This window comes from Aphelocoma coerulescens, chromosome 1A (assembly GCF_041296385.1).
Source record: "Aphelocoma coerulescens isolate FSJ_1873_10779 chromosome 1A, UR_Acoe_1.0, whole genome shotgun sequence".
Taxonomy (NCBI): domain Eukaryota; kingdom Metazoa; phylum Chordata; class Aves; order Passeriformes; family Corvidae; genus Aphelocoma; species Aphelocoma coerulescens.
In genome coordinates, this window is record NC_091014.1 from 49,857,348 (window position 1) to 49,879,042 (window position 21,695).

Below are 21,695 nucleotides of genomic sequence, written 5' to 3' on the forward strand. Positions count from 1 at the left end.
ACATGACTCACTCCAAAATGTGACTCACTGAAAAACTCATGTACCAGATAAAAAGAAACTGATAATGAAGGGCATAGGAGCCCGCAGAAAAGCAAAATCAAGTGCTAATAATTTTAGAAGTATTAAATAGAATTAAAAGCTACAGAATATTTTCCCTTGCATAAAGGAAAAAATCATAATTCAAAGTAATAACCAGCATTTTTGGCTTTAAATGTCTCAGAGAAAATATTGCTTGGAGAACAGCTACAGAGGCATCTCTGTATTTAACAGCCCTATACCATCTGAATGTTTTCATATAACATTTTAAAAATTCGGTGCAATGTAATTGCCATGAAAATCAGCTGTAAACTATGCATTTTCCCTTTTTTAAAATTGTGAAAGAGAGGGTGGTTAAGTGGGTGGCAGTATGATGAAACGTATAGAAAATACATTATTTGTCATGAAATAGAGCAGAAGGGAGAGAAATTAAAGTAGGGGGGAAAATCAGGTGGTAAGAGAGTAGGCAGAAGTCACCACTTTATTACTCCTCCAGTGCACAGTTTTTTTTTTATCTAGCACACATATTCTCAGTAAAAGTGTGTTACTGAAAATGCAGTTATTATTCCATTAAGTTGCTGTTGGCTTAATAAAGGACATAAAACAAAATCATACCTGAATAGACACAACGAACTATATACAGTATTGAGTTAGCCATCTGAAGATGAATGCTGGTTGACAGTGGATAATCAAAAGAACTTTGAAGAACATTTTTGCTAGATGATTTACAGATCCAGCAGTAACAAATTACTAGTGGTTTGCCATATTGGCAGCCAAGTGCTAAACATCATGTAAACACAGTAGAACAGCTGCCAGTTGAAATGTCTTAGCCGGCTATAGAAGTTGAAGGCCTAACTGGAAAAGATCAGTCAAAGAGTTATGTACTTTTTGCTCTCAGAAGCACAAGCAACGGCTCAGACTCCTCTAGAGGTGTTGAAAATGATCATGCACGCACACACCCCCCATCAGAGGTGCAGAATACTATCTACTGGACAACAGCTCTCAATGCAGTCCAATTTACATGGCATGTGGAAGCAGCATTCAAAATCATCTTCACTAGGAAGGCAAAGTCTTCGCTACAGCTGGTAGGAAAATCTGCCAGTGTGAAGCTCACATACTGCAAGTTGCTGCTTTTTCCTGTCTTATATAATTAAGCCAGTGATGTCACTGCAGTCGTCTCAATAACCACTACTAGCAGAAGATGTAGGACAGCAGGTGCTTTTCCTGTGCTAGCTCATCAGTACCTTTTTGCCTGTGGTAGATTCAACACCGCCCATACAGATCCACCGCAATACAAGCACACCTCTATGTTCTTTTCCAGACACACTCCTAAGGAGCTGTGTCTGGAAAGAATTTAAATATTAAATGAATATTTAAATTCTTTCTCCAGCCACTCATAATATAATGTCTTAAAGCTCCTATAAAATACAGATAAAAGCATGTTACTGACTGGCTTGTTTATCTATAACTCCTGTGAAACACTGTATTTCTTAGAAAGCATCAATGACTATATAAGTGATCGTAATCTGTTAAAATTATTTAGATTTCTTAAAGGAAACGCCACTGACAGAGACAAAGGCAAGGCAACAAATATTCCAGTACCCATAAGTAAGAAAATATTAATAATTAAAAGAAAGACCAGCACAGCAATAAAAAAAGTAATTATATTTTGACTTTTGTCTAAGTTGGACAGGCAGTATTGAGGCTACTTCTCTGCAGATTGTATACAGCCCATATGTCAGAGATATTATGCAGAGCACCAATATCAACAAAAATAATAGTGGTAGTATTCATGCAAATTGCTTAATCTCAAATAATTACCGAAGCAAATAAAATTTAAGAGCCTCTTCTGAGATTCTTCCCTCATGACACTAAACTGAAACTTACGGTAAGTTTAGGAAGGATAGCTGCCAAGAAAAGAGAAATGAAAATATTCAAAAATTGTGTATATCATTCAATCCTCACATTTCTCTGGAAAAATAAAGAAACTTGTGTAAAGACCAACACGTGCATCACGTGACACGACACATCAAGTAAATCTGGTTTCTGATTCTAATCTCAGTTTAAAAACTTATACCACTGAACTCAGCCAAGGATTCCAGTATATATTAAAGTCACAGAAAATCTAAGGGGTACATTTCTAGCACACTCTTGATCTTCAAAGGCAAACATTTCTAATGCATAGTAAATATCAGGTGTTTGCCCTTAACTGAATTCCTCAAGATCTTATATTTTATAGAGCTATAGGAATCTGGTCCAACATATTTTTCTATACATTTTCTACTTGCTAAGCTCATTAACGTGGGCTGAAAAAATCTGTCAACAGAATAAAATGAAACTCTCTGTCATGAGTGGTCAACTATTTCAAGACTTAAGGACAAAAATACCGAATCTACTTTATATGCCTATTATAAAATAAATCTACTTGTTGCCATTAGGATGGAATAAAAATGAAATTAAACAAGTAGTCCAAACAAACTGCCAATGTTCTAATTTCAGCTACTAAACAATTTTAAAAGAAAGCATTATTTTGCATTAGCATATCATGGGTGGTCATTTTGCCCTGTGAAATATGGCCCACTATTTATCATTAGCATTATTTGTATACCTCTTACTAAGAAGAAAAGAAAGTGAGACTGATGCTTCAAAGAAAGTACCTACTTACTCAACTTCAAAAGAATCATACAATAAAATATAGTGAAACTATACATTAAATCTCCACCCCTTAATGGATCCTGTAGAAGTTCACACAGCTCTGATGGAATAGAGGTCTCCATCTCCAGTTTATACCATTGGGATAAAATGATGCTGTTCCACTCACCACAGAAAACCACTGAGACATAACCATGTGGTTTTTACTTTTCTCATGCATTTCCTGTCAGATGGTGATCATCAGGCTTCACTGCAAGTTCCAAGTTTAATAACTTTATTCTTACACTAATGGAATAAACCTGAAATCAGTGTTGACTTGAGGTATATATAAAAACATTTAATTTTTTTTTCCTCTACTGTTTGTAACTTGATGTGTAGGTAGAACACTCATTTATTCTGAGGTTACTACGTATTACAAAGCACAATCGAACCTGCATTGGTACCTGCTGACAATAGTGATAACAGTACCAAAATACTACAGAAATTCCCACCTCTTAAAAATGCAGAAACATCAAAAGCTAAAAAGTTCTAGAAGTTCTAGTTTTGTTTAGACTGCAGGCTAGATTCTTCTTCTTTCCTTATTAACTCAGTTATGGTTTCCCTCAGGTAAATATCTACATACGACTGTGAAAAACAAATCTCCCATGTATCTAATCTCGGTCTTCTTATATTCTATCAAAAGCAGTTTTTTCCAGAGACCAAAAAGTATGTTTTCAGAAATTAAAATCTGATTGTACCTAAATGTTGGCAAAGTCTTTTATATTCCTTCTAGACCTCATACATTGTTCCTTACTCTACTGCTCAAATGTGATAAACCAATACACCTTTGGAGTATCAGCACTCCTACTGGTGATGATCTAAATCACATAGGCAGAAAATGTATTTTGAGAAAACCAAGGAAGATCAAGATGAAAAGAACTTTTTGTTCTCTTGTGAAAGAGAATCTGAAAACATGATTCTGACCAGAACACTGGAGAACAGTCTGAGGAGAGGAGAAACCTAAGGAAAATGGAGGAGTCCACGACAGATTTTTTTTGACAGACTTCTAAGGAGGGTCAGGGCTTGAGGGAAGCACCTCTGGTGATCAATAACTTAGTCTTCCTGATGATTTGGTTTAATAATAATATGACAGAGTTGATGTTAACATTAAAAAGTCACCTCTCTGGGTGGAAATCTCATGGTATTATCTTCTCATTCTGTTCTCCAGAAGCGACTGAAAGTCTCTTGGAAGGTCCTAAATTAATCTGGAGATTGCAGCTTAAAAATGGACATCATATTGTACACTACTGCATACTCTCAGAATGATGGACCCTGAGGGTACCAAAAAAAATGGAAGAGACGGGTTCTGCAATGCATGTACTGGCAACAGTGGCACAATGGCACAGGCAGCTTAGGGATGTTAAAAAAAATAATGAAACACAGATGAAAAAAAAGGTTCTCAAAAGCATTGAATAACACAAAAAAAAAGATTTAATGAATGCAAATACATTTCATATTGGGAAGATTATTTCAAGATCAGTTCTGATAGAGGCCTCAGATCTTGGCTAATCCTATTGAGTTTAGTAGGTATCTTTGGTATTCATCTAAGTATAATGAAACAGAGATGACTCTTCAAATCACATATGTGCTCCATATTGAACTAAAATTGTTCTTGTGAAAAAAAAAAATTAAATCTACTCTAGTCAATTTAATAAAACCTAGCTGTCTAACAGAATTGTTGAGTAGACAAAATTTTACTCATCATTGCCAGAGCACCCCAAATTTACACACAGCTTCATAAGCATAAAGACAAACAAGCTCTTTGATCTGAAAAGCTTGTATAATTACTTTATATGGAAAAAATTCTAAATCCATATCCAAGATCCTTATGTAAAAGATTTAGCTGAGATGAAAGAGTCCACAGCAGGACAAGTGAAAGTGCTTTGCAGCATGGAAAGACTTACACACAAAATAAACTTGAAAATGCTAAGATTACTTAGTCAGGAAAAATAAAGCTTTAAGAAAGAACAAGCCTGAAGTATTGCAAATTATGGAGAGTGTGCAAAAAGCATTTGTTCTTTTCTACTGTCAGATTTCACCATATAAGAATAAATGGAAGCATATACTCAGCCAACAAAAGAAAATGCCTGTGTATAGAGCACACGTTCTGCAAAACAGCAATACAGGCTCATGGTGGTAAACAATGTGACAGACTGGAGCAAAAGGATTAGATACCTTTAGGCTTCACCACTGCAAGCTAAACACGTAACAGCATTGAGAGAGATGCATTTGTCTGTAAGCTATTCTCCTGCTAGCACCTGATAGTCAAGGAATTTGCCGCACACACATAATTGCACAAACTGCTTAAATATTCCAGAAAATCATTCTAGTGGAAAAAGGAGTAAGTACTTTTTAATGCAGACTAAATGAACTGGTGGCCTGGCCAGGACTTTCCCCTAGTTATACTTAACTCCATGTAGTTTAAATCATACCAAGTGTTGTCATGTTTCAAGATTTTGTATCTTAAACAAGCACTGGCTTTCTCACCGGGTAGGTCTGTGCTGCTCGCTGGAGGATTGTCTAGCAATCCTTCTACCCGAAATCACAGCAGCAGGGAGCTGCAGGCCAATTTAGCCGGCTGTGAAGCATGATACCAGGCAAATTATTCTGCACAGAGTTCTACATAGCTGCTATTAGGACCCCTCTAACACAAATTTTTACAACACTGTGCTGAAGCATAGCCTAACCTACACATACAGATTATAATCTTTTTTAATAGCTATAGAACACAGGTTAGGAAAGGACACATTAAGAATGTCTGAACTCCCCTTCACTAGGTAGCTTAAAAGAGGGAGCAAAGATTTGTATCGAGTTGGTTTCCCTGTGCTTCTTCGTAATCACCAGCTCATGTTTAAATAGAATTTAGAAATCATTTTGAAAAGCAGCTTATGGAAAGTATATTATTCTATGTTGACTGAGTGGATGTTTGGTACTGGATGTCCCATTATAAATAACTAATGAAAAAAGGTAGCAGCAACAACAGCTCTCAGTGGGAAATACTACTGCGTGCACTAGAAATTGGGAGCAGCAGATGGTTTTTAGTTGGGTAGTGGCTTTTTAAATCAATTTTTAAAGTTATATAATCTTATCTTCAAAGAGTGGGTAGACCTTTCTAACAAGGGAATCTCAAAAAGTAATGTTTACATGTACCAGGAGAGATGGCCTTCATACTTTTGCTTCCCATAGAAATCAGCATCAGTGTAAGCTTGCAAAATAGGATTCATAACTGAACTGGGTAAAAGAGCAATTTAATACAAAATTCTTGCAACATCATTATTTGGCAATACCTAAATGATCTAATACTATTATAAAAAGGGAATTCAGTAAAGCAACAATATTCCAAACATTGTCTCTCAGTACAATTCTCTTCCCTTTTTTTAATACATCATAAATACCTGCAAAATACACTGAAGCTTTATTATCAAATTCAGTAGATGTTACTATATTAAATAATTTAAAATTTATCTGTTTCTGTCCTTGAATCCCCAAGCAATCAGGCCTGATTATCTTACTATTCCCTCATGAATAAGCAACCAAAATTGTTCTGGAATGTGTTTTTAATGTATCCTCATTAGTAAGCCATTTTATATACTTCTGGCTTGCTCATCATCATTGTTCTGTGAAATTTTGTATCCCTCTCTCAATAATGCAGGCATGCAAGTTTGTGGTATTTTTAAAGGCTCAAGACAGCAATTATTTTACTCAAGCATGTTTGGTCACTCTTAGCTATTATATTTCAGCCCAGCCATCATTTATTTTAATATTATATTAAGAGTAAAAACCAAAACAGTATTCTGGAATAATGCTACCTAATTGTTTACTTCAATATTCTTCAACAAATTCTAGAGATTATTATATTATGAAGTAATAAAAAAAGGTGTGATTTTTATAAAAAATAATTGTTCTTTTCCTTAGAGAAAAAAAAATTAATCAGAATAACTGACTCCTGAAAAACCATGCATAAACTTTATCCACCCTAATATATTCTCTTAGTCAACTTCTTTCAAAACCACATAATTCTATGCTTTTGAATCCCTCCTTAGATATAAACCAAACACAATTATAGTTTTATTGCTGTTATATAGCCTCATCTTCTTGATATTCTGACATAAGAGTAAAAAGTATATCTTTGAATATGCTCCATCATTGTTTTCAGCAATGTTATTATATTTTTAAGTATATTTTTTTCCACTCTCTCAACATGCACAAGTATCAACTTCCTTTTCTGGATGACAGAATTAAGCAGAAACTGACATTTATATGCCTGTGATGAAATCCAAATCTTTTCCCTGAGACTACACAGAACCTTTCCTCATGTTTAAATTTAAATTGCTGCTGCCAACCTTTATTATCTATTATATAACCACATTAAATTTAAACAGATATGCTGCTGCCACTTCTGTGAAATCCCTCTGTAGTGCAGTCACTACATGGTTTTACTATCTTCAGTTTAAAAAAAGAATAAATTAGGGGCACCTTAAACTTAAGTTTCTCAGTATTTATGCCATGTAATTAAGCAAAATCCTTTAACATATACTCTGCTTTTAAGAACACAGAAAACTGTCTGGAACTGTTTCTTTAATCTAAACTCATGTCACAAATCCAAAGACAGAAAGATACTGCATTTGCACTTGAAATTCAATAACACATTTTTTTTTATTATGCTTCTGAACACAACAGCATAAATGTAAAAGCAAACATTGCAAGAAACCACCTACTACAGAAGATTAAAGAGACTGTTCTGAAGAAAATACTTCAATTTGGAGCTTCAGTTTTATTGAAGTGACACATTTTAAAATTAGCTGTAGTTCAAAAAATCTCAGGAGTTCTCAAAAAATAAGGAAAATATTTATGGTTACTACATGAAAAGAAAACCACACTTTTCAAAGTAAGGACTGGAATAAACTTTTGAATACAGAGTAAGATGAAGCCCTTTCAAGAGTCAGTTTTAGGAAAGTATTTTTTAAATAAAATATCAAGTTTATGAAAGAAAAAGTCTGAGATTTATTGTATCCAACATGTACATCTAGCAAATGTACATATACATGCAAGTGTAGAAGTTCTTAATCCCTACTTTTTGTTCTGCAGTCACAGGCTGTCCAAAGCAAATAAAAAGTAACATATTCTTTAACATCTGTTGGAATTTCTTACATGTACAAAAAGCCCATATTTCTATTTTCTGATGTTATTTTTTAAAGAAACACAATGTGCAAATACATTGCAATAAAGATGGCATATTTCTGTGTTTAATAATACATTTAGAATGATTTGTCCTCACATGAATACATACACAGGACTCTCACACCTGACAGGAAACTGGTAATGATCTTAGTACTTCAAGGACAGAGGAATCTAAAGCAATTTACTTGCTGGAGCTCAGAATTCTCACAATACACATTTTGACAGTCTTCTGTTCACCTTCCTGACACACTTAATTTTTCTGCATTCCTGCTTTGCATGTTATACCTATTTAAATTTTCTTGCTCACTGTTCAATTCACACAGATTGTTTGAATACATACCCAGTGTGTAACCTCTTTGCCATGATACACTTCTAAATTTAGTCCTGATGCTTTAGTTTAAATGTTGTTCCACAAATTTTTCTCCTAGAGGAACTAAAGGTGTTCATTTTGAAGCAGTTTGGACTATCAACTGTGTTTAAATGCACAGTTTTAACACAGCAATGAAAAAAGTTGGAAAACTCTTATATAAGATGGTTGCTTTTGTTCTTGAAATTACTGAACCAGACTGCCATCTATTGGAAAATAAATATTTTTTTTTTAATTATACTTTTTTTTTAAGAAAAAAATCCCTGAAACTGGTATAATTTACTGTCAAAAGCTGATTTTGCTAGCAATCATACTTAATTAAGCTTGAAAAGGAAACACCTTTGTTGACTGAACTGCGATAAAATCAAGGATTTTCCTATATCTTTTTCCACCTCATCTTTTCTGGAGCCTGTTTTGAAGCACAGCTCCTCTTCTGACTCGCTGAACAATCAAGCTGTAGTTTTTTTGAAAGATTTTCCAAAAGGGCAAGATTTTAAAGAGAACATAGAAAACCTGAATTATGTCAGCACTGTGCAATACACAAGTATAAAGCTTTCCCAGCTTGCCTGTGCAGCACCAGTCAGGGCTTTCCACGCCTTTGCATACACAGGGTAACTAAAGAGCATATTCAAATCACAGCGACCAAAATGGGAGAAGCAAAGACAGGAACTGGAGGCAAAAATCTGTGAACTGACCATCAACCCCACCCAGAATACAAGTCATTGAGAAATACCAGGAATTCCAGCTAAAATGATGTATAGCTGCATGAATGCCTTTTGGAGCTCTCTCTGAAATAGAATTGCAAAACTATGCTTAATCTGGCCTTTAATTTTGTGGAGACAATGAACAGGGGTTTGTCGTAATGTACATGTTTTAATGACCGGTAAAGACAGACTAGGAAACATGGCATTAATATTTTGCATGACAGCACACCAAACGCAGCCAGAGTTGCAAAAGAAAACCTTTAAATCATAAAGTTTCCAGTGCAGCTTTGACATCCTTTAGTTTATTCTTTATAATGTACTCTTCAAGTAAAAGATCTCGTTAACTTACTCTCATCTGACTTCGTGCTATTCAGCATTCAGAGTTTTCTCCCTCTTCATTAATCATTCCCCCCCATTCAGGAAGTTAACACAATCTGCTCTTCTGTCACAGCTCCCCTTTCGACTTTTGGAATGGAAGCGTCCTGGGGGGACATTTTTACTCACCTCCAGATCTGTTCCCTATACATGTCTACACTATGGGTCTACTGTTACTGTCCTTACTTCTACTTACTGCTCCATTGTACTCTCCCTCTCCCAAATGTTATGCCTTCCAGTCCCCAAGATCCTGACCTCCAATTTTCCTATTCAGCTCCCCCATGTCCCAAGGAAACTTAAAGAGTCAAAGCTGACCAGTAATTTGAAACTCAGAAGACTAAACCCAAAAGTTTCTTTTTTCTTCTCGTATTTTTCTCTTTTTTATTTTTGTTCTTTCTCACCTAACCTCAGAGCTGTGCAAACTCTGCTTCCTATTTGACTTGAAAATACTGTAAGCGCATGAATCCCTGGGCTTTTAATGCCTTGTCACAAATCACACACCTGGCCAATAGAAACAGATAAAGTAATAAAAACATGTATTGTTTTCAATGCAAAATTTGATGAAAAGTAGTTCCTTACTACAAACATTCCAGAACAACTTGTTATGTTGTTGGATGACTATTTGTCTAATAACACAGCAAATGGAAGAATGGATTCAACTCTTGTGTTTGATCTAAAAGACTTCCAACCCACTTCTTTCAAAGAAAGTATAGAATTCTACAAGTGCTGTACGACTGAGCAAGAAACAATGCAAGACGGCTAAGACCAGAAAAGGAAGAGAACGTGCCTGTGAACAAGGCATCCATAGTCCTGCTCTCCAGATTGCACTGGTATTCTTTTCTGCATTGTACATTGGTGGCTGTACAACGCAGAAACAATACTAGAAGGGATCATTGACTGATTATTAGCACTTTATCTGGGAGACTATAAAACCAATGTTGAAACTCACCTCTATGCCATGGACAGAACTGAACATCACTCTTCCAGATGAAGCCTTTATTGTCAAGTTATTGCATTAAAAAGCAAGCATCCACACTACCCTTACACTAAATAAAATTTGTGAGCCCCACTCTTTCAAACAGTAGAGGTTGGCACTTAAAATTCAGGAAAGAATTCCAGGCTGTGGATTCTGGATAGAAAGACACTTCCTTCTGCAGTCCCAAATCAACCTTAACCTCATTTAGCCAGAGCAGCACTACACTTGGTTTGGCTCTCTTGAAAAGAGCCAATTGTTAAAAAAATGCTTTGAAATACACTATGCTTCCTGATGCCTTCTCTTTCCCAAGCCCATGCTATCTTCAGGAGGTGGCTCCTGATGCTCCTTTCTCCATCTTCCTAAGTTTATGATCCATAAGTTACTATTTAAATCAGAAATTCCCCAGTCTTGGCCTCCTATTTCTCTGAACAATAGCATGATGCAAAAAAAGCAGATGTCTCCTAGCAGACAGTGCCTTTGCAGAATCTCCCTAAAGGTCACAAAGTGGCATGACTTGGGGTTTGGAAACTTTTCAGATTGCTGAACTGCATGAAGTTGAAAAGCCTTCAACAGTCATTGTCTCTGGAATTGACATTTGTTCTGGAAATGGCACTGTCTAGCACATCAGCAACAGGGACCTAACTTCTACACCTCTTCAGAGATAGAGCCAGCAATGAAAGTTGGGAAAAACCTGCTGATTTGAATCTGAAGTAACTGCTCCTTCATGGAAGCACACCAGGTGTGATTCCAGCCCTCTGTTGGAGCTGGTAACAGAGAAACACTCAGTCCAGTAGGTAAAAAGAGTAAAGAGTCTGTACTCCAGTGTCACAGACTCCTGTGCTGCCCATACTTCCACAGGGTCTTGGCATGTGCAGTGGAAACAAATGTGAGACGAACAAATGCAGACAACAGACACGAACCCACTTGGCCTATTGAGATTCTTACAGAAGCTTCCCACGGAGGAGAAAACTTAAGTCAGAAAAAGCTGCAAGAATCTCTCTTCTTTAGAACATATCCAAGGAATCTATTTCTGACTCTCCACATCTATATACATCCTCACTTCTTTCTCTCTGTATCTTCGTGTTCTTACACATAAATATTCATTTAAGTTTCTTCAATCATCACCGTACTGTCACACATCTTCCATGACTATGCTTGCTGGTCCTGCCCCAGCAGGCTGGGGAGCAGTTTGGCAGCATTTACCTTTGAAATAATTTTCAGAGCTAAACGTATCTCTTCACTTTAGTGCTTCTTCCCAATTATTCTTTCATGACTCCTTACAGAGCATGTGTATTTTCATATCACCCATGTACTACATAGGGAGCCTAAACACAAAGGGAAGGCAGTACCTGCCCAAAACTAAAAGACATTGTATCAAAAATGGAAGCAACTTCAATTTTTTTGAGGCAAGGCATCCAGGCAGCAACTGAACAGACTGAATCACCCTAAAATGCACTAAAAAATGAAATGGATGCTTTAGAACAAACAGGAAAATCTCACAGCAGAGTCCTCTCCATACAGATCTATATAGTTGGGTTCACTGTAGGGGAAAACATGTTCTGCCCTCCATCCTAACTTTGTGTTGGGAGTGCACACCCATCTTCTTGATTACAGTTTTCTCTGAAAGAAAAGCTGGATGCCCTAGTAGGAGAGCACCATAAAATGCTTTTAACAGTCCCCAACTTTGAAGATTTGTTTTCACATATAGTTCAATATAAAATATATGAAATATCAAAAAAATATATTGCCTGATTTACCTTTATATTTCCCTGTCACAGAAATTACAGATTTAGTGTCTGAATATTTTCTCTTCATATTGTATTTCATTTAGGCCTGAGCAGACGGGTTTATATGGAATACATTTTCTGCAAAATAGCAGCTGAGAAGATTTAAATAGCAGTTAGCACCTAAATTCAGAGAGACACTAGACAAGTGTCTAAAAATGCTTAAATGGGATCAGTACCTTGTTCAGACTGAATTCAATATGAGTTATATATCTAAGCATTCAAACATCTAGAAGGGCTTTACAAAAGTATCTACTGCATTTCAGGGCAGCTACGCATCTTTGTAAATCTCATTTTGTCTCTATATATCGTAATAAATCCTCCAAAACATGAAAGTCCTTAACTCGCCACGGTTTTCCTTGCATAAGTGAGCATAATTTTTCATAATTAATGAAAAACATTAACTGAAATTTAGAACATAGCGGTTTTCCTTTGTCCTCTCCTTTACTCCCTGGGCAATCACATTTATTTAGTATCATGATTTAAATTTAAGCCTAAACTAGCTGAAACCAGGAAACCTACTGAGGAAGAGAATTCAATTTTTAGAAAAAGCCTTGTTACAGTAAAGAAAAAATTAATCCTAGAGTACTTTATTCATAATATTAGTAGCAATGAAGTCATCTTCAACTGTAGTTGGAAATCACTGAAGTGTCACAACCACTATTTCTGTATTAGATCAGTCTTCAATGCCATTAGGCTACTGAGAAAGCTATATAGTAATAAAATGTGTAAGAAAAATAACTGAGGATGTTTAGATGGTTCTTTTGGGGGCATATCTGATCAGATTCTGTTAACATTTGCTATTCAGTATAGAATTGAACATACTGATCTCCACTGATTTCTCAAAAAACCCCTTCCTCACCCTCCCCATGCTCAAAACAAGTAACCTGAATGTATTAGTGGTGACATAAAAAGCCTTTCTGAGGCGTGGTAAGCAATACCTTTGTAAATGAAGTGAACATTACATTCTAAATCTGTAAGAAGCACATATTATTTTTTTTTTATTATAATGTTAACCTTGTACTATTCTCACTGTTTTACTATTTTTTTCTTGAATGTGCCATAAATAAATCAGATGTAACTGAATATATTGTCCTTGTATCCCATCTTACTTACTACATTAAGCTTGGTTTGGCTTCCACTGGTCATAAGATCTTCCTCTGATACTTTACTAAAATTTTCCAGATAATGGTCTGATAGAGTATGAGACAGATCTTCAAAAGAGTATTCCTTTTCTTGGCACAATTTGATTTCATCTAAGAGCTTTGATAATTCTCCAGTCACAGCTTCACCTTTAAAAACAGACACACCATTAGTCAGTAATTGGAATACCAGGAGTAATTTATGCCTAAAAAGGAAATGCACATTCTTTAAACTTTATTGAATATCTTTTATTTTCCGTATCTTATCTTCTAAAAAATTATCTTCATGCACCATTCTCTGCTCAAAAATAATGGTATCTCGTTCCAGGATTGGAATTTGCTAGAGGCAATCTACATACTTCTGCATTGCCCTATACCTTGCATTTAATTAGGATGAATACATACTTACCCTTTCTCTGTTTTCTACTCCCGAAAATTTCTAGAAATAGCAACTATCCAAGAATATAAAAAAATCCAGCAAAGTTTCTACAAACCTACAAAATCAATATCCCATACTCTGCATTGGGTTCATGTTTGCTGCTGTAATTAATTAATACACTACATAAGCTCCATAAACTGTGAGTGACTAAGAATGCATATCTCCCCCATCAAAGCAGCTATGCTTTATGAATAATTCTTGTTCACTCTCCCAGGATTAAATGAAATGGTGGAAGAATATACTGGGCAAACCCCACACATTTAAAACATGCCTCCCTACAGCAGTCTATCAGAAACCCACATTCTGCATTGTGTTTTGTGTTTTCTCCTTAATTTATCAGATTTCTTAGTCAAGAAATCTACCAGAACAGTAAGACAATATTGGAAATAGCAGCAGTAATAAGCACTAAAATCACACTGAGTGCTAACCGTTCTGCAAATAGTCTACTGGCAGCAGCAAAGCCTCCACAGACTGAAAAGCTGCTCATTATGATCAACCACACTGGGTTCTGATTATCTGCTGTGTGTGTGTTACACAGCTACCTTTAGTAATTGCAATGAAAAATGAAAAAGCCAAGGGTTTCCAGGAGCAAGTAAGAAACCCCATTTCTTAACTAGGTTTACAACCATCATATTGGTGGAAACTACAGCGCTTAGACTTGATAAAATACAGATGCTTCCATGTTACTCCATCTTTGAAAATAAAATGCTGTAAAGGGAAAACAGAGTGAGCATATTAAGCTCAGCATACATAAAACAGATTTAAGTACACTCGCATAACTAAAGAGTCCACTGGCAAGACTGTATCTGCCTGGTGTACAGCTCTGTTTCATTTCTTTTTCATAGTTACTGTTTGCTATGCTAAGTAAACACTAATACTCAAAAATATATTTCAAGTTATTACCATGGCCAGTTATTACCAAAATTTTCAGAGATAAGAACAGTTCTTAATTAAAAGCATTTAATTACCTTTTAATATCTAACAGAAATTTTGCATTCAAAACTCTTGCTACTCTTAGTCAATGGTAGCTTTGCATGAAACTTGTAAATTAAGCAAAAATATAATCAGGTTCATTTATACTCTGCTTTTTTAATTAGAAAATTGAAATTTTTCCAGATTAATATTATAACTAAAAATTGGAAGAAAAATACCTAAATATTAAAAACTATTCTAAAATCATGATACATTGTGCTATAAAGAAACAGAACCACTGCTTCCTACAAAACTATGTTCATTTCCCCAGTCCCATATTCTCCCACATATGGCCTGCAGGATGTCTTACTGGGCAAGAATGAATTCTGTGTGACAAAACTGAAATGACCTGGGTGAGAGTGCACTAGCTGACTGGCTGACTGCAGCCAGAATACATAAAAAACACATTTTGCCTATTTCTTTCAGGGCAGGGTCTAATTAGGGTCTTTCTCCTCTATCCAGCTCCCTATTTTCATGAAAGTCACAGAAAGGTAATTGATAGTGCTATCCCTCTTCCAAAGTTGGTTTAAATTATTTGAAATTAGATTGTCAGAGAATGGCAGACAGATTGATGAGAAGCACAATAAAGTACAATTTCTTTTCTTTAGCATCAGATTACACAACAGACAAGCAAAATCCAGCTAGCATATTTTACATTATTTATACCTTGTAAGAGGAAATAAGGAATGTGAGATCATGACCTTATTGTTAAGAAGCAAAACATATTTTAAAAATATTTCCTACTTAATTTCAGGACAGACACTTCTATTGCATATGGTAGTTGGCTTCACAATCCCACTAATCTCAAAGGAACCATTTATCTTCACACACCACATATGCGTTAAGTACCCCAATGGGAAACATCCTTGGGACTATAGCAGTTGTTCACTATCACCATGACAATCATAATCTGACATGCATCAGGAAGTTTTTTTTTCTCATGAATGAAAACTCTCCCAGTGAACATGTTAAAGAAAAAAAGAACATGTTAAAAAAAACCAAAAAAACCAAACCAAAACCACAAGAAACCACTACCGAACAAAGTAACACCACAACTCACAGAACAAAACCAAGGACAGGGTTAGTTATTTGCCAGCAGTCAATTACATTCAGTCTGGATGATTACTGAAGGCAGAAGTCAGGTTTGGTTCTACAGGAGGATGATTTTCATGAAAGAGCAGGATGACACCACACTCAGGAAAGGCCCTGTTTTAGTGGCTGTGGTGTGTAAATGGTGAAAGAACATAAAATGAAAGCACATGCACACAACAGTGACTGCCGCAGTGTATGAAAGCTGTGTTAGAAGATTAATGGAAGAGCAGTAGACTTGTGACCTTTGAAAGAAGCTTCCAAAATGTAAAACAACTGGTAGATGCACTCATTGAGAAAGATGAAGTAAATTCAGTTTTTAAGCCGAATGTGAACAATGCCTGCAGAGTATTTCAACATACTTAGAATTTTTTGTTTTACTTGATTATGAAATGGATAAGGTCAGCTGAATTAAAAATATTTAAGATCAAACAATGTAGTACATTGTAATCCATGACTTGTCCTTTCTGAAAATACAGTTCCTTGCTTTTGTGTATGACATGGATTACAGTGTATGTAGTCAAGATAGGTAATTCATGGTAGAAAAAAACCTACTTGATATCAATAACTTTCTTAATCTTTTTTTTCCACTTTGTAAGTTTGTATGAATGTTAATAATAAAGAGAAATTCAGTGCAGCTTTTGCATTCACAGAGTACATGTATTTACTTTTAGCCTTTGGAGACGGAGGAACTTCTGGGGACAAAACGCAAGACTGATGTTCTGCGCATTCCAGTGGGCGCTCCTCTGAAATACTTGCATTTCCTGTTTCCATATATTCTGCAAGGTAAAGATACACATGCACTTAAAAGACTGAATTAAGGAGGTTTATTTCAATCAAAAGTATATTTGCTACTTCATTTTACATAAAAGCCTTTTCAAATTTTCATATTACCACCCTGTAATTATTCATAAACATTGCTGCCAGGCAATCATTTGTTGAAAATACTGTAAAACACTATAATGGCCAGTCCTCTAATCTGTGGAAATGGCTACAGAAATTTCGTTGTAAGGGTAATGAGTTCAGACTATCCCTGTGTTTTTCTTGTCTCCTTGAAATATCAATGTAACTGTTCCATTATATTATTACAGTTAAAAGAGACTTTTATTCTAAGTTTGTGGAGAGTTTTTAGTGAAGATATTCAGGATGTTCACAATACATACAAACACTGATATTGTTAAGAAAACTAAATGTTCTGCTTGCAGCACAGATATAGTACATGAGAAAAAAAAGCAAACTTGAAAATTTAGTTAAAAACAGCAGTCTCAAAAGCAATGTGCTAAAATTTCTGGGTTTTATCCTTAAAACTTCCCTTGCCCCATGTTCACAATGTTTACAAAGACAGAAAACCATGAAATAATGCATGTGCTAAACTTCAATTTCATTCCTGTTCTTTTCATATAAATATCTACATTACTTTCATGTGCTTTTCTATACAAGCTACCTCAGTGGAAGACCAAAACCTTAATGAATTGCAGAGCAATAAAAAATAAGAAATTGATTTATGCAATAGTGGCACCTTTTTTTTCCAGCATAGTGACTGGTTCTCAATTCTGGCAGTTATTCTGCATCTGCATTTTCTTGAGTTTCTGAAGTTGCTTAAATAATTTCATTCTGATACCGATGGTAACCACAGTAGCACATGTTGCAACACACAGAGCAGCAAAGTACAATAACTTCTTCCATAAATGTCACACTGAAGCACTAAGGAGTTTCTGGGAAGTGAAATCTCCCTCATTTAATTTCTACAGTCTACAATGCACTTGTTTAGTTTGCTGTTACTCATCATTAAATAACAAATCCCAAAACCCAAATACAATCTGTGATAAAATAGACATCTGAGAAATTGAAATTGGAAATGGCATAGAACAGCATGCAGTTTCAAAATGCTTTGCAGATTGTTGGGGTATTTTGTTTTTAATTGTGTGATTTGAAAGTGCCATATATTAAATTTGATGGCTGGCAATGGTCCCTGGCATAATCCATCATAAATTTCTTTATATGAAAATGGGTACTTTATTTTGTGTTTGTGTGTATGTGTGTCGGTCTGAAAGCAAAGATGAGCTGTGAGAGACTATGAGAAAACTAGTACCATGACAAAATGCACTGGAATGTTTTCCAGCTCTGTCAGCTATGGTATTTATCAAGCTAACGTGCAAGACAGAGGAGAGAGAAAAAGGAAGCCAGACCCAAAGAAAATTAAAAGAAAAAGGAATTAACGTCCAAAAAATGTTTGCTTGGTAATTATGCAACTGTTCAAAAGGAAATGTAATTCTATCAGGTGAATGTTACAATTACTAGATCAATACAGCTATGATTAGAAAAGGAAATAAAGGGAATATCGTGAAGAACTCTAACCTTGCTGTCACATAACCATACAACATGGGTTTTAAAATATTTCTCTATTTTTATTCTCTGTCAGGCCCCACTTCCAGACCAATGCACTTACCTGCTGGAGGCTAGTTCTGAGGAAGAAATCCCAAGTTCAACATAAGTCTTAAATACTTACTTTAAAAAATGCAGAGTTCCTTCCAGAAAACCTTTACAAGTGGCTCACCCAAGGTATGGTACAAGAGGTTTACAACAGGCCAGCAGCATGCCAATGCTGTGAGTACAACCCTTGAAACTTCGGGCTTCTGTGGGACTTTTACTCCTAACTTGGTTTCATACTATTGAAAATTCTACCAGATGCATACAAGACAAAGACAGGGCCTCAGCTGCAACAGGCTTATAGTCTAGGTAAATGTATACTTACCCATAATATTGTCAAAGAAAGAAACACGAAACAGGTGATCTCTATCAAGAGCCAAAGAAAAAACACACAAAAGCACTGGATGCTTTCAGCAGCAGCTGAATTCTATTCACCTGCAGCTGGCTAGGAATTCATCTTCAAACCCTGCCCAAACTTACTGACTGCTGGGTGTTTGAGAGACTCTTCAGGCTGTATTATTTTTCTCAAAGCAAAAATGTAATTCAGAAAAAGCTAAGCTTAGTGAATTATACCACTCCAATACCAGAAGAGTTTCCCCATCTGTGGTTTCACACAACGTAAGAAGAAAACCCATCATCCCTACAATAGGGGAGAGTAAAGGCTGTTTAGGACACAACCTGTTACATTCATAATGGGAAGAATGGACTATTTTATCTCTGTAAAAGTAAGTACTACTTTACTTTACCCAAAATAGACCCTACAGCTCAGTGAGGATTAATACTAAGAGCTAAAAAAACTTTGTTTAGTAGGATTCTTTCCTGTAGTTACCAGATTTTATCAAAGCCCCACTCAACCGAAAGAGGGTTGTGCACAAAAAGTAATACCATAAAAATGGCCACACAGCAGTGGATATAACAACAGTGGGGAACATATACCAAGGAGGGAACAAGCTCTGGAAAGTTCAAACAGCTGGAACTCGAGCATTCTCAGTTTCTGTAACACCAACTAGGCCAAAGCCAAACAGACAGTAAAGACTAAACACATAAGCAGAGAAACACAGCTGCCTCTCCACCATGAAGAGAGCATGGCCCAGCTCAGATAGAGCTGCTCCTGAACTTCCAAGGAGTGTAAAAGCACAACTTTCTTTAACTTCAGCTCCTCTTCGATCCTAATTTCTCAATGAGGTGATAGGGTTAAGACTTTTCCTTTATTTACAAACCTTGGCTTTTTGAGTAATGGTTATATTCACCTCAGAAAACTTTTTATTTTAATGGAAAATAAAAAACCCAAACAACTTTTTCAAAACATTTTTTTCCTTTAAATGAAGTATAAGCTCTTTTCTTTTGTTTTTAGACCCTACTTCAGCCATTCCATGGGGTAGATTCATATAGAGTGCGTCCTAGAACAATTTTTCCCCAAGGAGACCAAAAGGCTCTTTAACACTCTAGAAAAACCAAAAAGGCCAAATTTGATCAGAATAAAAATCAGAACACTCACTTTTTCAAACAGAAGACTCTCCAAGTACCTAGATCAGAGAAATAAAACACATAGAAACCACTCCTCTCCACAGCCAATGTCCCTGGAGGGGGGTGCTTACACCTCCTTCACTCCACATCTTCCTGAAGGGCAGCAATCTTCAGAAAACCCTCTGCCCTCCCTAAGACTCTTCCAGAACCTGTCTGAGGATCTTACAACTCCACTGACTCCTGCCCCAGCCTGGAAGCTCTGAAAAAGTTCTTCCCAAAACAGCTCACTTGCTCCCATGGGAAGGAGCCCACCTGAGGCTTCATGACCCAATTCCTCTTCTCTTTACAGGACCAGCATTAGCAGAAAACTGACTGGTAACTACTATTGTCAGATGTGCCAAGATAACAGATGAGCTGAGATGGAGGCTGGTTCACTTCAGTCTCCTAAATTTCAGAGGACAATTTCTAAATGATTGAAGTTTAACTAAATCCCAGAGAAAGCTGAAATCAGTAGATGTTTTTGTGCATGTGTTCAGGGAAGATAACAGAAACAAGCACTGAAGTACTCCTATGATTGTGAGATAGGTAAGGGTGCAGCTAAACTTTCAGTCTTAACAACAGCAGTTAAATTAATTCATGAACACAGTTAATACTCTACAGCTTTTGCACAAGAGCCTACAGAAGAAACTGAGAAGTCCCCAGAAAAACAAAACAAAACAAAACCTTAAACAACAGCAAAACCATAAACAATGAAGGGGGATTGAGATCTCAATTATTTTCGTCCCACACAGCTGTAATTAAATTCTTGACTGAAAACCTATCCCATTCTTCCAGTGAGGCTGGCCCCCTGCACTCAAGGGAATGGAAGATCTACTTGTCCACAGAAAGAGCAGAAGAGAGAGTGAGAATACAGAAAAAAAAAAAAAAAAAGCCAGAGCTAGTGACACCAAAGCTAATTAAGCAGAGAGGAATAGAAAAGAGTTCTGGTTCTGCAGCTGCTCTGCATTTTCCATTTATGAATAATTTGGTAACAGGTACAAACAATGTTAGGCTCCTAAGCAGCTTCAGCAGAAGAGAGGAAAGAGTTTTCCACTGCATCTCACTCCATACTGTCTATGCAGCAGTGTTTACTGTGCCTTCCTGGGGCTTGTGCCATTTTTCATCTGTTTATCTAGTATCTCCTTTGTTTCATAATAACAAGAATTCTGATTCCAGAAATAGTAAAAGAGCAAGATTCTAATAGAGAGCATAGTGGGCTGTGGAGAAAGAGTTGAAAGACGGTACAGCTCGCACCTGCGTCACGTTCACATGTGCTAAAACTAAAACACAGCTGGTTGGTTTAATTTTAGGCCTACTAGCCTTGGCAACATCCCTTTTATCTCCAATGCCTAATTATAAAAGCCCTAAGTGCCAATACTGTTAACTGCTTCAGCACTGACTACTGTTGTTTCACTGCACCCATGAAATGCATCCCATAGCCCGGCCTTGCTTGGTACAATATCCTAATTCTCCCCTCTTTGAGTACATAGTGCCTATACAGCTATTTCTTCCTTACCCCATTAAGAATCCAAACCCTAATAAGTATTTTTAAGTGAGTTCAATGCTACTCACACCTGATGAAGACACAGAAAATGATGTGACATATGCAAAAGACATAGAATTCAAACCTGAACCGTCGTTTCTATGAATTCCAATTATAACTATCAGCTTACTCCGCCTTTTCCATGTTGCTCTTTAAAGTGATCTTTTAATTTATTTTCCTTCTATCAGATAATGTGCCAACCTCTCAAAAAAGATGGCAGACTTTTCAAACACAAAAAAAATATTTTTGCCGAAACTTCCACTTGTCTTTTCTCAGGATAGTGAGAAAAGGTGCAAAATAAGGACCACAAAAATACTAGGATCACATCTAAAACCTCACGGGCAAAAGGCCTTGTTTCTTTAAACCTACAATCTGTAAAAAGTAATTTTCTAAATATTTTTTAAAAGAGGGAGAACAATTTCTATCCACAAATCTTAAATTCTGGGAGGGCATTTATCCA

The 21,695-nt window shown here is 36.2% G+C and overlaps 1 protein-coding gene across 18 annotated transcripts in view; it reads right to left on the reverse strand.

Moving 5' to 3' along the window:
• Positions 1-21,695, reverse strand: part of ANKS1B (ankyrin repeat and sterile alpha motif domain containing 1B) — a 414,782-nt gene that overhangs the window by 323,483 nt on the left and 69,604 nt on the right. For 10 of the 18 annotated variants that reach the window (XM_069000638.1, XM_069000646.1, XM_069000631.1 and 7 more), the window contains exons 7-8: positions 16,425-16,535; positions 13,231-13,406 (exon numbers count right to left, since the gene is read on the reverse strand). In XM_069000638.1, the coding sequence (XP_068856739.1) occupies positions 13,231-13,406; positions 16,425-16,535 (287 nt within the window). Of the gene's footprint in view, positions 1-13,230; positions 13,407-16,424; positions 16,536-18,265; positions 18,460-18,511; positions 18,573-19,684; positions 19,891-21,695 lie in introns of those variants that run through there. The other 8 variants (XM_069000694.1, XM_069000680.1, XM_069000688.1 and 5 more) reach the window with 8 other exon arrangements.